The sequence below is a fragment of the Phalangium opilio genome, unplaced genomic scaffold (genome assembly GCF_054372755.1).
Source record: "Phalangium opilio isolate 3A_F unplaced genomic scaffold, DU_Popi_V2 ptg000009l_1, whole genome shotgun sequence".
Taxonomy (NCBI): Eukaryota; Metazoa; Arthropoda; class Arachnida; order Opiliones; family Phalangiidae; genus Phalangium; species Phalangium opilio.
Genome location: NW_028324146.1, coordinates 3,946,996 through 3,959,170, shown reverse-complemented (window position 1 = coordinate 3,959,170; position 12,175 = coordinate 3,946,996). Strand labels below are relative to the sequence as shown.

General features: G+C 37.3%; 1 protein-coding gene and 1 long non-coding RNA gene across 3 annotated transcripts; both read right to left on the bottom strand.

Annotated features, from left to right (window-relative positions):
* Nucleotides 1–4,739: 4,739 nt before the first annotated feature.
* LOC149713408 (uncharacterized) lies at nucleotides 4,740–6,068 on the bottom strand. Of its 2 annotated transcripts, XR_016369041.1 has the most exons (4): nucleotides 5,996–6,068; nucleotides 5,875–5,929; nucleotides 5,159–5,219; nucleotides 4,740–5,091 (listed from the first exon to the last, which is right to left on the bottom strand). It is a non-coding gene; the product is annotated as an uncharacterized LOC149713408 (long non-coding RNA). The 2 variants fall into 2 exon arrangements; XR_016369040.1 differs by lacking the exons at nucleotides 5,875–5,929; nucleotides 5,996–6,068 and adding an exon at nucleotides 5,289–5,437.
* A 1,091-nt stretch (nucleotides 6,069–7,159) lies between these two features.
* On the bottom strand, nucleotides 7,160–10,586 carry LOC149713407 (acid-sensing ion channel 4-A-like). The gene is made up of 7 exons (XM_089849532.1): nucleotides 10,539–10,586; nucleotides 10,248–10,483; nucleotides 9,663–9,843; nucleotides 8,841–9,019; nucleotides 7,918–8,009; nucleotides 7,378–7,550; nucleotides 7,160–7,315 (listed from the first exon to the last, which is right to left on the bottom strand). The coding sequence occupies exons 1-7, from the start codon at nucleotides 10,584–10,586 to the stop codon at nucleotides 7,160–7,162; spliced, it is 1,065 nt and encodes a 354-aa protein (XP_089705658.1).
* Nucleotides 10,587–12,175: the final 1,589 nt, after the last annotated feature.

Sequence of the window (12,175 nt, the reverse complement as noted above, 5' to 3'; positions counted from 1 at the left end):
CCAATCACAAGACAAGAGCAAGTGACGTTCCTACTTTACACACCCCTTGGACTCCCTCTCCCTTCTCCCGCTCCTAACACTAGCAGACACGTGACTGATGTCTCCTTTCACTAAGCCCCGCCCAAACCTTATCGAGAGGTTAGACAGCGTAACGCAGCTGTATATTCATAGTTATATAGATTCATGCTAATATTTAATGATCGATTTACACGCGACTACCTCCTAAAAAACTTCGAAGTTAGGCCTAGGTGAAATACGAAATTACTTCTGAGCCAAGACCTAAGCACGGATTTCAATGCAAAATGGCCACAGATTAAGACCCCTTCATATTTCTTCTATTTCTCTTTAAAATAGAATTAGAAATTAATTGACAGCAAACCTGTTATTGTTGCAAATTGTAACGGCTGGAAATTCCACTTTCCCGGATTTGTCAATACGAACGCTTTGCACTGTCGGATTCTCAAAGTAATCGTTCAGAAACGATCCAGTGTGATAAACGCATACAGTTACCATTAACAGAATATTCACGATTCTTACGGAACGAACTGATATGAACTTTCTTTTCGGAATTACGCGTGAACGTGAAGTATTACCACGCATTGTTGCAACGATTTCTAAAAACGTTTTCGTATATTCCCCGCTCGAAACGAAAAAGTAGTGAAATAGGCCGAATACCTCCGCGGTAAAAGAGCGTTGTGTATTGATTTGCTTGGCAATGGCATGCTACACAACTGTCTAAAATTGCAAGGGCTCTAACTTATACACGTTTCTGCATCGAAACAAAAATATTGCTCAGTAGGTTCAAGAGCAAATTCAAGCTGATAAAGGGGCAGTACGGAAATTTACTCTATCTTCATAAGTCCTTAACCAACGTTTTACTGACTAGAAAACAACAAGTAAGTGTAGATTAAAATACGGAAAAGTTACGGGTAATTATTAGCCCAGTATCCATATTTAGCATTAAACGTGATGCCAATTTTAGCCGATGTCGCATGTTTGGCCGAGTGACATTGGGTTTAACTATCCTTCCAAACTCATCACTCACTTGATTGAAAATGATCATTTGACCATTATTTCGCCACAAAACATAGCAGTGTGGGGATAATGGGTTCTCCATTGTAATCGACCTTTCCTAAAACCCATTTTCCTGGTAAATTATGCGCCTTAGCAGTCTGAAAATGGGTGCAATCCATCGGCAATAGTTCAAACTTAATGTATTGGTCTGCTTATTCACTTCAGTAACTAAATTGGTATCTGACTTTTCAATGAATTTGAGAAAGTGATCCAAGACAGAGCTAGTGACCATAATCCACTATCATCGCTAGGGTCAAGATGTAGGCGCGGGAAGCGATTGGCAGGGCTTCCACCAATTGCGTTATTTTTTATCCCTCATAGGGAATCGGCCAACTTATAAACCGTAAAATTTCGAAAAACTGTTAAAGAGGCATACTCTAGATTTCAAACATCAACAATAGCTATGTTTATAATGATTTTAGGAATAACGGTTCTTAAAACGACTTAACTAGAACTAAGGTAAATTACTGACGATAAAAATAATTAATACGAATTATATTTATTTATTTCAGAAAAACCTTTAAGAAAAGTAGGTAGCAATTGATAAATGTTAGAATCTATGATAAAGCTAGATATAAGAATGACGGATCTGATATCACGAGTGGTACAGCCAATCTGTACTAAAAAAAATGTGCTCGTCTGATCGATTCCATCCTGTAATATTCTCAAAAGCTAAGGCTAACGTTTCATATATTCAAGTGGGCTTGGTGATTATGGTATTGATCGGACCCAAAACCACCTGTCTAATTTCAGAAATAACAATTCTGTCACGCTGACAATTGAAAGCAACAATCGAATGAGAAAAACTCAAAAATACGTTTAGTTTTATTTCGAAATGCCCTACATATTTTTCACTTGTTTACTCGAATAAACGCGAGAAAAGAACGCAACGAGTCAATAAATATCACGCGGTTACCGTTTTGTAGTTCGCGGCTACATGAGAAGGAATTCACCTGGCTTTGCGTATGCTTAAATATTTCATCGGTTTGAAATTCGTGAATTAATTCAAGAGACAGAGAAATAAGACTGCTCCGACTACCGTGAGATATTGAAAGCTGGTGCACAAATATTATTAATTCAAAAAAAAAAGACCTAACGGGCGTCAAAATTGTAAAATTCTATACCGTCCCCATTTTTAAACACTGTAAAAAAGTGAGATTCATCTTTGAATGCTTAGACGTGCATAGCCCCAACACTGTGGTGGTACGCTTTAACGTTCAAATTTGAATAGTTTCTTTGCGTTCAAATTTGAACAGATCACTATTGTTCAAAATAAAACGGTCACTCATTCAAATTTGAACGGTACGTAAAAGGTTAGTATATCGTGTAAATTTAAGCACGAAACTGTTCAAATTTAAATTGAAAATTAAACGTTTAATATTGTATGTTTTTGCAATCATTATTGAGCAACATCGGATAGTTTGATCGAGCGTTCATATTCAATTGCTTACGTTCAAAATTGAGCAGTTCACCATTTAACAATACATGGTGGACAAGCGTTTGATGAAGCATCGAAACTTAACAGTAGTAGCGTTCAATTTTGAATTGAGAAGTTCGATTTCAAATTTCATTATTGAATTCCTTATGGTAGGCCAAACTATATTAAATGTAGGCACTGATAAGGAAGAAATCTAATGTGTTTAAAGCTAGTACATCTTCTCAGGGCGGGTGGACTTGAAACACATATATATTAATCGTTGTGTAGAATAATAATTCAATTTTATGAAGAGAGACTCCACTTTTAAGGGACGTGTTCATTATCAAGTTCCCCTCAATTATAAAGGAGTATGTTTTACGTTATCAACCGATTTGAAGGCGTTTTACGTTATCAACCGATTTGAAGGCGTTTTACGTTATCAACCGATTTGAAGGCGTTTTACGTTATCAACCGATTTGAAGGCGTTTTACGTTATCAACCGATTTGAAGGCCTATGTAAATATAAGGGATTGGTGAAATACACCATAATCCGTAACCTTTACTTTGATATTATTATATAATGATGTTTATACAGACAAATAATATATTTAATTCAGGGTAAATTAGCAAGTTACAGTAAATTGTTGAGATGTTATTGGATTATTATTGAAAGTTTTGTTTTGATACCCAAGATCTTGGATGATACTGCACACTTTTCCTGATTGAACGCCTGACATTTCCAAACTGTTCAATAATGAACAATTGCGCTTACTTTTGAATAGGACTGTTCACGAGCCGAGCTGAGCGAGCTTTTTAAAAGCTCGGCTCGGCTTGACTCAAAAAACCGGCGGCTCGGCTCGACTCGAGTCGAGCTGGGTCTTGGCTCGGCTCTAGCTCGGCTCGGCTCGAAAATGATCGAGCCGAGCCAAGCTGGCTCGATTAATATATACATTTTTAAAAAAATTGCTACTACCAACGTCAAACTTGAGAACGAAATGCCATCTCATGTTTAGGAATGTAGAGGTTCAGTAAAACCCGCTCGGTAAAATGTGCTCAGGGTTAGAGACGAGAGATTTTTCCCACGCTATATTTCGTGTAAAAATACATCGGAAAGCTATTGGTGGAGAGAATAAAGACTAAAAGGGAAGCACTATATCAGTGACCAAGCTCGCGAGCCGGCTCGCGAGTCGTAGTGGCTCGATGCCTGTCGGCTCGGCTCGGCTCGACCATAAAAAAGCTCGCTCGACGCTCGTTAATTAATAGAGCCGCAAAAGTGGCGGCTCGGCTCGTCTCGGCTCGAACTCGGCTCGTTCGTCACGAACCCGAGCTGGCTCGAGCTCGTGAACAATCCCACTTTTGAATACCCATTGAACGCTGTTTTTCTTATAGTGTTGTTTTCTAGCCAAAACACTCGTTTAAACCCCAAAAACACTCTCGTGTGAACGCCCATAACGCTCTCGTTTGAACGCCTATATCACACTCGTTTGAACGCCCATAACGCTCTCGTTTGAACGCCTATATCACACTCGTTTGAACGCCCATAACGCTCTCGTTTGAACGCCTATATCACACTCGTTTGAACGCCCATAACGCTCTCGTTTGAACGCCTATATCACACTCGTTTGAACACCCATAACGCTCTCATTTGAGTGTCAAAAACAATCTCGTTGGAACGCCATTAACATCCTCGTCTGAATGCGCAAAAATTTGTTATTTGAACGTCTAAAACGCTCTTCTTTTAATACTTATATAACCTATAGAACGCCATAACTACCATAACTGAACGCTTCATTAGCGCAAGGTGGTTATTCAAAATTGAATGGGATAAAGATTAATTTTTGAATGGTAATACATAAGTTATTCAAAAATGAATGCTATAGTTAAGTTCTAATCAATATGACGGTAGTTTGTTCAAAAACGAATGCTAATGGATAGTTTTGAACGCGTAAAACACTCCTCGTTCAAAATTGAATATCTCTGGTTAAATCTGAATGCGTCAATAGAGGCTTGTTCAAAATTGAACGGTCGCTACCATTTTTGAATGCCAAAAGCACGCTCATTTTTTACAGTGAAGTATCAAGAATTTCAAGTTAAAAATGAGTCTCACCAAGCATCTTTGGTCTTGATTAGCTATCAAGCATCAACCAAAGCAGTGAAATACAGTTAGATTTTTAGAAACGTGTGATTTTATTTTTGAAAAATATACCAAAAAAAAAGGTATTTTGCTCAAAACATTTGACGGGTTATACTTGGATTTTGCTTCCAATTTACAATGTGCACCTTTTTGTCCACAACTGTTTAGGTAATCCATTGGGAATAGCAGTCAATAATACACTTTTCTTGTTCTTTCTTCCTTATTTTATGTCCTCCTTTATCCACAGTCTCTTAAGAAAGTTGAAACAGTACACGGTATTATTTAAGCTTTTAGCGCAAATCCATTATTTTACACTTTTGACTTTAACTGTTTTGGTCGATTTTAAATTTGATTTTCCACTAATATATCTGAGTAGCATGACTTGAAAGCTTTCGAGCGATGATAGCAACGATAATCCGAGCCATAAACCCAAATGACCTCCGATTCCCCCCAACAAGTCCTGCATCTGTAACCATTAAAATATATTTTATAAAATCAACAAAAACCACTAGATTTGAGATACGCGCATTTACCGTGTATTTTCCGTGAGTTGAGTATACAACTTGCTCCAAATTTGAAAAATATATTTTAAATCTGTATCAAATTATACAGATAATTTACAATTTAGTTTAAAATTCTTTATTTGCTAATATTCGTACGTACTTTCCTTGACCTTCGTCCTTTGGTTTTTAAAATTGAAAACAAGGCTTAGTAATATGTTTGCTAGTGCCAAATGTAACGTAATAACAACAAATATGACACTTTCCATTGCCGTTATGCCAAATTTCAAGTAATAGACAAGGGTATTGTTTGAAAAGGGATGCACGAGGCTCTAGCTAAAAACATATACCTTATTTGGGTTTATAGCTATTGACTCTGCCTCACCAGGGATAGCTCTAAGGAAGGTTTATACAATTAACAAATAGGCATTCCACAGCTAACCGACAGCCTCCTACACTTGACTATTACCGTTAAGTGTTTTTGGAAAGGAGAAACCGGTTAACACAGCGAGGAAAATTCATTTAACAATTGTGAAGAAATTTAACTTGCGAACGCAATGATTTTCATACGGTACCACAGTCCAGGATCCTGTGGTGAGACGAAAGCCATAACCGCTACGCCACGACACTTTAATTGACCATCGGAAATTTGTTTTACTCGATAACATACCTTCATTAACTTATTTTTTGCGTGCCATATTTGTCGATATTATGCTAATGGCGATATTGAAGCGGAATTTAAAACTCACCAAAACTAAACTTGGCGCTGTATTGTAGGAAATTGATGTTTCGTGTTTAATTTCTCTAAAAAATTAAGTTTAATTATTCTAATTATTGTTCTAATTGCAGTCAAATAGTTAATGCGCTTACAAACAGGGTAAAGGACAGAAACAGCTTTTAGCATTATTAACCAATTCAGATTCGGCTTTTCTTAAACAACAAACTGAAATAATTAATTTTAATAATTCAATTTAGTACTTGAAAAAAAAGTTAATAAAATTCTGGTACTCGCTTTGTGTTAGATTGGTAAAGTCACAGGCTGGGTATCCCGGGAATTCGCTGATTATTGGATTGTAACACGAACAAATGCGAGTGGCGGAACGCTGAACACACAGATTAGTGCAATTCTGAACAATGGAAACTTTTTATGTTATTCACTCTCTTGATAATTGTTATCGGAACGGAATAATAAGAGTTGGATATCCACATTGCTTTACGGCTGTATCAAGACCATAACCAGCCTGATATTTACACCCGTCCCTAATTGGCTAACGAGTTTCTATCGTCATTGCTACGCTTAATGGCGTCAGGGGGCGCGTAGAGAACAAAATAATGGTTCAAAGTGTATTCTGCCTTATCACCTCTCCTAGTGACGATGAAGTCATGGAGAGGTATTACACTGTAACACTGGACATGTCTGTGTGTGTGTGTGTGTCTGTCACCGCTGTTGCAGTTGGCAAACGGAGCAAAGGCGTTCGCACGAAGAAATATTAGCTTCTACTCCATTATCATCGTTAGGGTTAAAATTTACGTGGCGATGGGCTATATGGTTACGAGAAACGTATAGCCTTCCAATGGCAGGGCTTCTACCAAATAATCACGCAATTGCGAGTTTTCTCATCATCTAATATGAATTATTCGCCTTATATACCCTAAATTTCCAAAACTTTTTAAAAAAGAATACGCTTGAATTCAATGTCAACAATAGCTATCTTTGAAATTATTTTAGGAATAAAGTTTTTAAAACTATTTAACTATAATTAAGCTAAATTAATGACGATTAAAATAATTAATATTAATTATATTTATTAAATTATTTTAGTAAACCTCTTAATTGCGTCTCGACTCGAAGAGGTTTATTTTGGTTTCCCTACTTGTTAGAAGTGGAACTTGTGGAAGTTAGCTTTAGAGTTGTAAAAAGGATTCAAGTTGTTTACACTGTATTTTGCCACGTCATGGGAAAGTCGCGTAATGTAAGGACTATTTTTAGTGTAAGTAGCTTTTATGATGTGCGTAGTTACGCGGTTTTTCAGGTTATTGTTTAGGTTGATCGGACTCCGTTACCTCCCTGCTTAATGATTTTATTATTCCGTTTTGGTGCTTTTGAGATACCATTCTTACCGTTCTTGTTGAACCAAAGTAATCTTTGCAATTGTCGGCGTAAGGAGCCTTCAACCTTTTAATTGTCACCTGTCAAAAACAAGTCAAACGACCTGACGGCATAAAACTGGAACAATTTTTGTTAGACTTACTTGTTTAATGGCTATAATGCTATATATTTTTTCTGACAGGAAGAAACTGTTTTCTTTTTCAATATCTAATTCATCGTGGCTTGGTCCCAGTGAGACGCGAATCCCATAAGCATTGTTGATATAGCTTGTCAGAAAATATTCGTCTTTTTCCAATTCAAATACGATTGTTAAACCTGAAAGTCGTTAAATATACAGAGTGTTTAAAAGATAAGGTAGGACCGAAGTACAGTGAGTTCCATGGGCATTTTCTTGTCGAAAATGTTCTATGACATTTTACCGTCTGGAACACCATTTACAAGTTATTAGTAATTTTACAGATGGCTCCTTAATTAAACTAGCATTGTCTTTCAGTTTATTAATTGTAATTAAGGGGTGAATCGTGAAACACTCCAATGATAACGGAGGTCGTTAGTGCAAAATATCATAGAGCACTTTTGGCTCAAAATTGCCGTAAGAACCCACTGTACTTCGGTCTCGCTTCGGTCCCGTGCACCACCTATTTTGTTTATCATAAATTAATTTTATTATTTGAATTAATACCTGAATTTAATCCACTAGACGGTTTGATAGATTTATCGGGTTTAAACTTGTAGCAATTTCCCGTTTCTACGCTGTTCATTAGTAGGAATTTTCTAAAAAGTGTCAAACCAAATCCAAAATCAACAACAGCATTTTTTATGTATTTTTAAACAATAATTTTAACAACTGGAGTATCTCTAGACCGAGTAGCGTCAAAAGCCCTTATCCTTTGGAAGGAAATGTGAAACGCATTATTTCCCCAATAATTGCTTATAGGTCTCGCACTCAGTCACAAAATCAGGTTCAATGAACATAACGAAGCATTCGAACATAAAACGTTTAAAACTGTGCCATCTATAGCCACTAAGCGGAAACATGATGAGTTTACCATTCATTTCTCCAAATGGGACTTTGACGTCATTTTTGGCCTATTGACGCTATAACTAATTTATTACTCGACATATAAACTCATTCTAACTGACTGTTTAAAGCTAAACGTGAGGAAAGATCTCTGTTTTTTCTAGTATATCAAGATAGGGATAGATTTAATTTTAGAGGTAGATAGGAATGGAGAACGATTAGCATTTTCTTATTGACTCACTTAAACTTCGTTTTGATGACGTTGCTGACGGGGACGGCGAAAAATACGGAATTTCTTTTTACCTCTGTTGCTATGACCCGCCTCTTCTTTCATACCCCTCCGTCCCGTGGAAGGGGGTCCGGGACTTTGACGCGCGCCCAGATTACTCTGTTCTCCATTCCTACTTCTAAAATTAAATCTATCCTTGGTAAATGATAAAAGTATATTCCCCTATGCTCACTGTGTTCATAGGTGTTCGACCTATTTAAATTTTCAAAGTTCATACTTAAACTGATTTTTAAAATTTTTCCTCTAAAATTATTGTAAGTATGACAATATTATTATTAATTATTGTGCAAATTACTCTATGTCGACTTCTTGAAAGTAATAGTTAGCGGTCCTAATGAGGTCCCAAGGTTTGTGGCCAGCCTTTTTGAGTTCAGTTTGGTTCAGTTTCATGACGTTGCTGTAATATGTCGCATATTCATCTTCCTGTAACGTTAGAAATCGGTCTCTTTTCCCACAACCAAACACGTTCGTTACCTAAATCAGCGAACAAATGTGAATTTCCATTTAATAGAATTCCCTGTGTCACCTAATGAATGAACTCTAAGCCTTTTAACTATTCGTTTAACTCCAAGAATGTAATCAATGCGACCATGGATATGTATAAAAACTAACATATTACGGATTCCCATCTCTTACCGTCCAAAAGGCATTTGGCTTAGGCGTACTTTCAACAGATAAAGAATGTATCTTGTAACACCCCTCTCCCGCAACCTTGTGAGTGAGAGGAAAATCTGTATTTTTTCTCTTCCGTGCATGGGCGAAATTTCAAACCTACCACTCAGGATTCTCCCGATAGATATAGTTCCTTTTTCCCACCTGACATAGCTATTCCCGCCTCGATTTATAGCCGCGGGTGTTTCGTATATTTGATTTCTAGCTTCTTGGAATAGTTGGGAATCCATAATACGTTAGTATTAATACAGATCAACTATGCATGCTACTGGCTACAGCCTTACTATAGTTAATTGAACAACTAGACGAGAACTGACCACACTCATTTTGCAGTTCACTTCCGTATTTAGGAGGTACTAGTCTGACATTACCTCGATCACAAGGCGTCGTTTTACTTCCTGATCAGTTCTCAGTAATAAACAGTGCAATAAATATCTGAACTTACGGAAAATGAAATGTCGGGGTCAACTGATATTCCTGAAATTGGAACTGGAAGGTAATGCGAAAAAGTGCCTCTTGATCCGTCATAATCTTTTTTGCAAGGCTCCAACGATAACGCTTTTAACTTCGACCATAGCTTATCAAGGTTTTTCGCGGAATTTTTACAAATCACATTGAACAAAATTCTAAGAAATAAACAATTTCAGGGCAAAGTAGTTTTTAATTAAGGTTTGTTTAGATTTAAATACAGGAACATTAAGCACTATAGATCCATTTCAAAAGTCGGGGAAGAAATAGAATCTGGTATTTGATCACCTTGTTTTCTAAAGACGCAACATCCCTTATATGAACAACAAAGACGGCAGATTTGGCTTAAAACAAAAGGACTTTTGTGGACTGAAAACTTTAAAGCCCTATCTAGCGTCTTTTCATCCATATATCAAGCAGACAATACTGCCAAGACCTAAAATACTAAGTCTATCCAAACCGCGGATTTCCAAGCAATATAGCAACAGATTAAGACGTTAAATCTCCCTACATATTTCTGCTAATCGTTTCCAAATTGAATCGAAATTATTAGACAGCAAACCTGTTATTATTGCAAATTGTAACGGCTGGAAATTCCACTTTCCCGGATTTGTCAATACGAACGCTTTGCACTGTTGGATACTCGAAGTATTCGTCCAGAAACGATCCAGTGTGATAAACGCATACAGTTAACATTAACAGAATATTCAGGATTCTTACGCATCGAACTGCTATGAACTTATTTTTCGGACTAACGCGTGAACGTGAAGTATTACCACGCATTGTCACAGCGATTCCCTAAAAAAATCGCAGTATATTCCACGCTCAAAACCAAAAAATAATGCAATTATACCTTTGCAGTAAAAGCGCCTTGCTTATTTGACTTGTTTGGCAATGCCATCTTACGCAATTGTGTGTAATTACAAGGTTTCTAACGTATACACGTTTCTGGATCGAAGCAAAAAAATTAATGCTCTGTAGTTTCAAGTGCAAATAGCTGATGAAGGGAGAGTAAGAAAGACGCTGGCGACGTGTGAGTCACATTGCCTATGGGACAAGAAAAATATATTTTCTGCCCCCTTCCCCGAGGTGAGGTTTTTTTTTTTTTTTTTTGGAAAAACTGAATGGTGTATGAATACTAGAGCGATGACACCGGATTAGATCTACCGGCTCTGCCCGGCAAAATAACATAACGCCCAAAGTACCTCCAACCATGAATTTATTTTCTGTAACGGCTATATCGCAAACGCGAAATGGCGTTACCCCTGGTAGGCCGTTGCTCCTCATAACGTTAAAATTAGCGATCTTGGGGTTCAGCGGAACGAGCATACGCTTGTAAAACTACCAGGGGGGTCTAAGAAAGTCCTAGTGCACCGTGCAACTGTCCTCGTCGGAATCCCGACAGAGACTTAACCCCTTGACCAAAAGTCAAGGGGGAAGGAACCCTTAGACCCGACTCGAGACCCTGTGTCTATAAAAGGAGGGGCCGGGGACCAGGAGGATATCTTTATCTTTTGGCTGCTCACCGAAGAGAGGAAGCTCTGCTTTTTACCTTGTATTTTATTTTGTACTTTTTATTTTAAACTTTAAACGATGACTGGGTGAGTGAGAATAAATTATTATATTGAAACAGTGCTGTATTACTCTAGGGTAAGCCTACCAGTTTTGTAGGGCTTACATTTCTAACACGGATGATTGTCTTGCATTACCATGTAGTCCACTGTGGAAAAAACCAGCAAGAAACAAACCTTGTTATTTGGGCGTTTCTTTCGGTTTCTCGTAGCTTAGGGCATAGCCCAATCGAATACTGCGCTCACGTACGCAAGCTGCTCGTGCTAAATGTAGGCCGAGCGCAGTTTTCTAGTAGGCTATGCCAAAACTAAATAGGCTTCTCCTATCGCCGAGTAAGAGGCAACCAAGGGTAAGCCTTTTAGTTATTCATGTCAGTGAATAAATTCATATTCCAACTCTTTTCGTTGGTTGATAACGTCCTAAAATAGAACGCTGATTGACCTACAAGGCAAAGAAACTAGAGAGGCTTTCAACCACCCCAGCACCTCACTTTTTGCTATTTCTTTTTGCCTTTGATATGATTTTCACTAAAGTTCTCTTTCGAAAGTAAAAATAATGCTAGGTAGTGAGAAAATGTGGTTTTTCTTTTTTGCAATTAACGTACGTACGTGGCATGTTTCGCTATGATATTGTTGTCGGTAATTACGTCTTTGCATAGCGCATTGTTATGTTCGCAAACAATTAATTTGAGCGACTAAAATTAACGTAAAGGGATGGTATAGTCTAACTATAAGGTTAAGGTAGTTTTAAAAACATGAAAATGTGAATATTAAGCACATTAAATTTGTTTTGTAGTTTGAAAATTAGAAATATTTCTAAAACAGAAAATAGACTAAGTGTCAACCTTTCAAGTTAACAAGAAATCAGAAGCGTAACTTTCACAAAGAAATGATATTTAGTTTGAGAAAATCTTTTACT

Coding starts and splice junctions, on each gene's coding strand:
- LOC149713407 (XM_089849532.1), bottom strand. CDS start 10,586: ATGGCATTGCCAAACAAGTCAAATAAGCAAGGCGCTTTTACTGCAAAG. Junction 10,484..10,538: donor AAGGCGCTTTTACTGCAAAG/GTATAATTGCAT, acceptor CGATTTTTTTAG/GGAATCGCTGTGACAATGCG. Junction 9,020..9,662: donor ACCCCGACATTTCATTTTCC/GTAAGTTCAGAT, acceptor TCGCTGATTTAG/GTAACGAACGTGTTTGGTTG.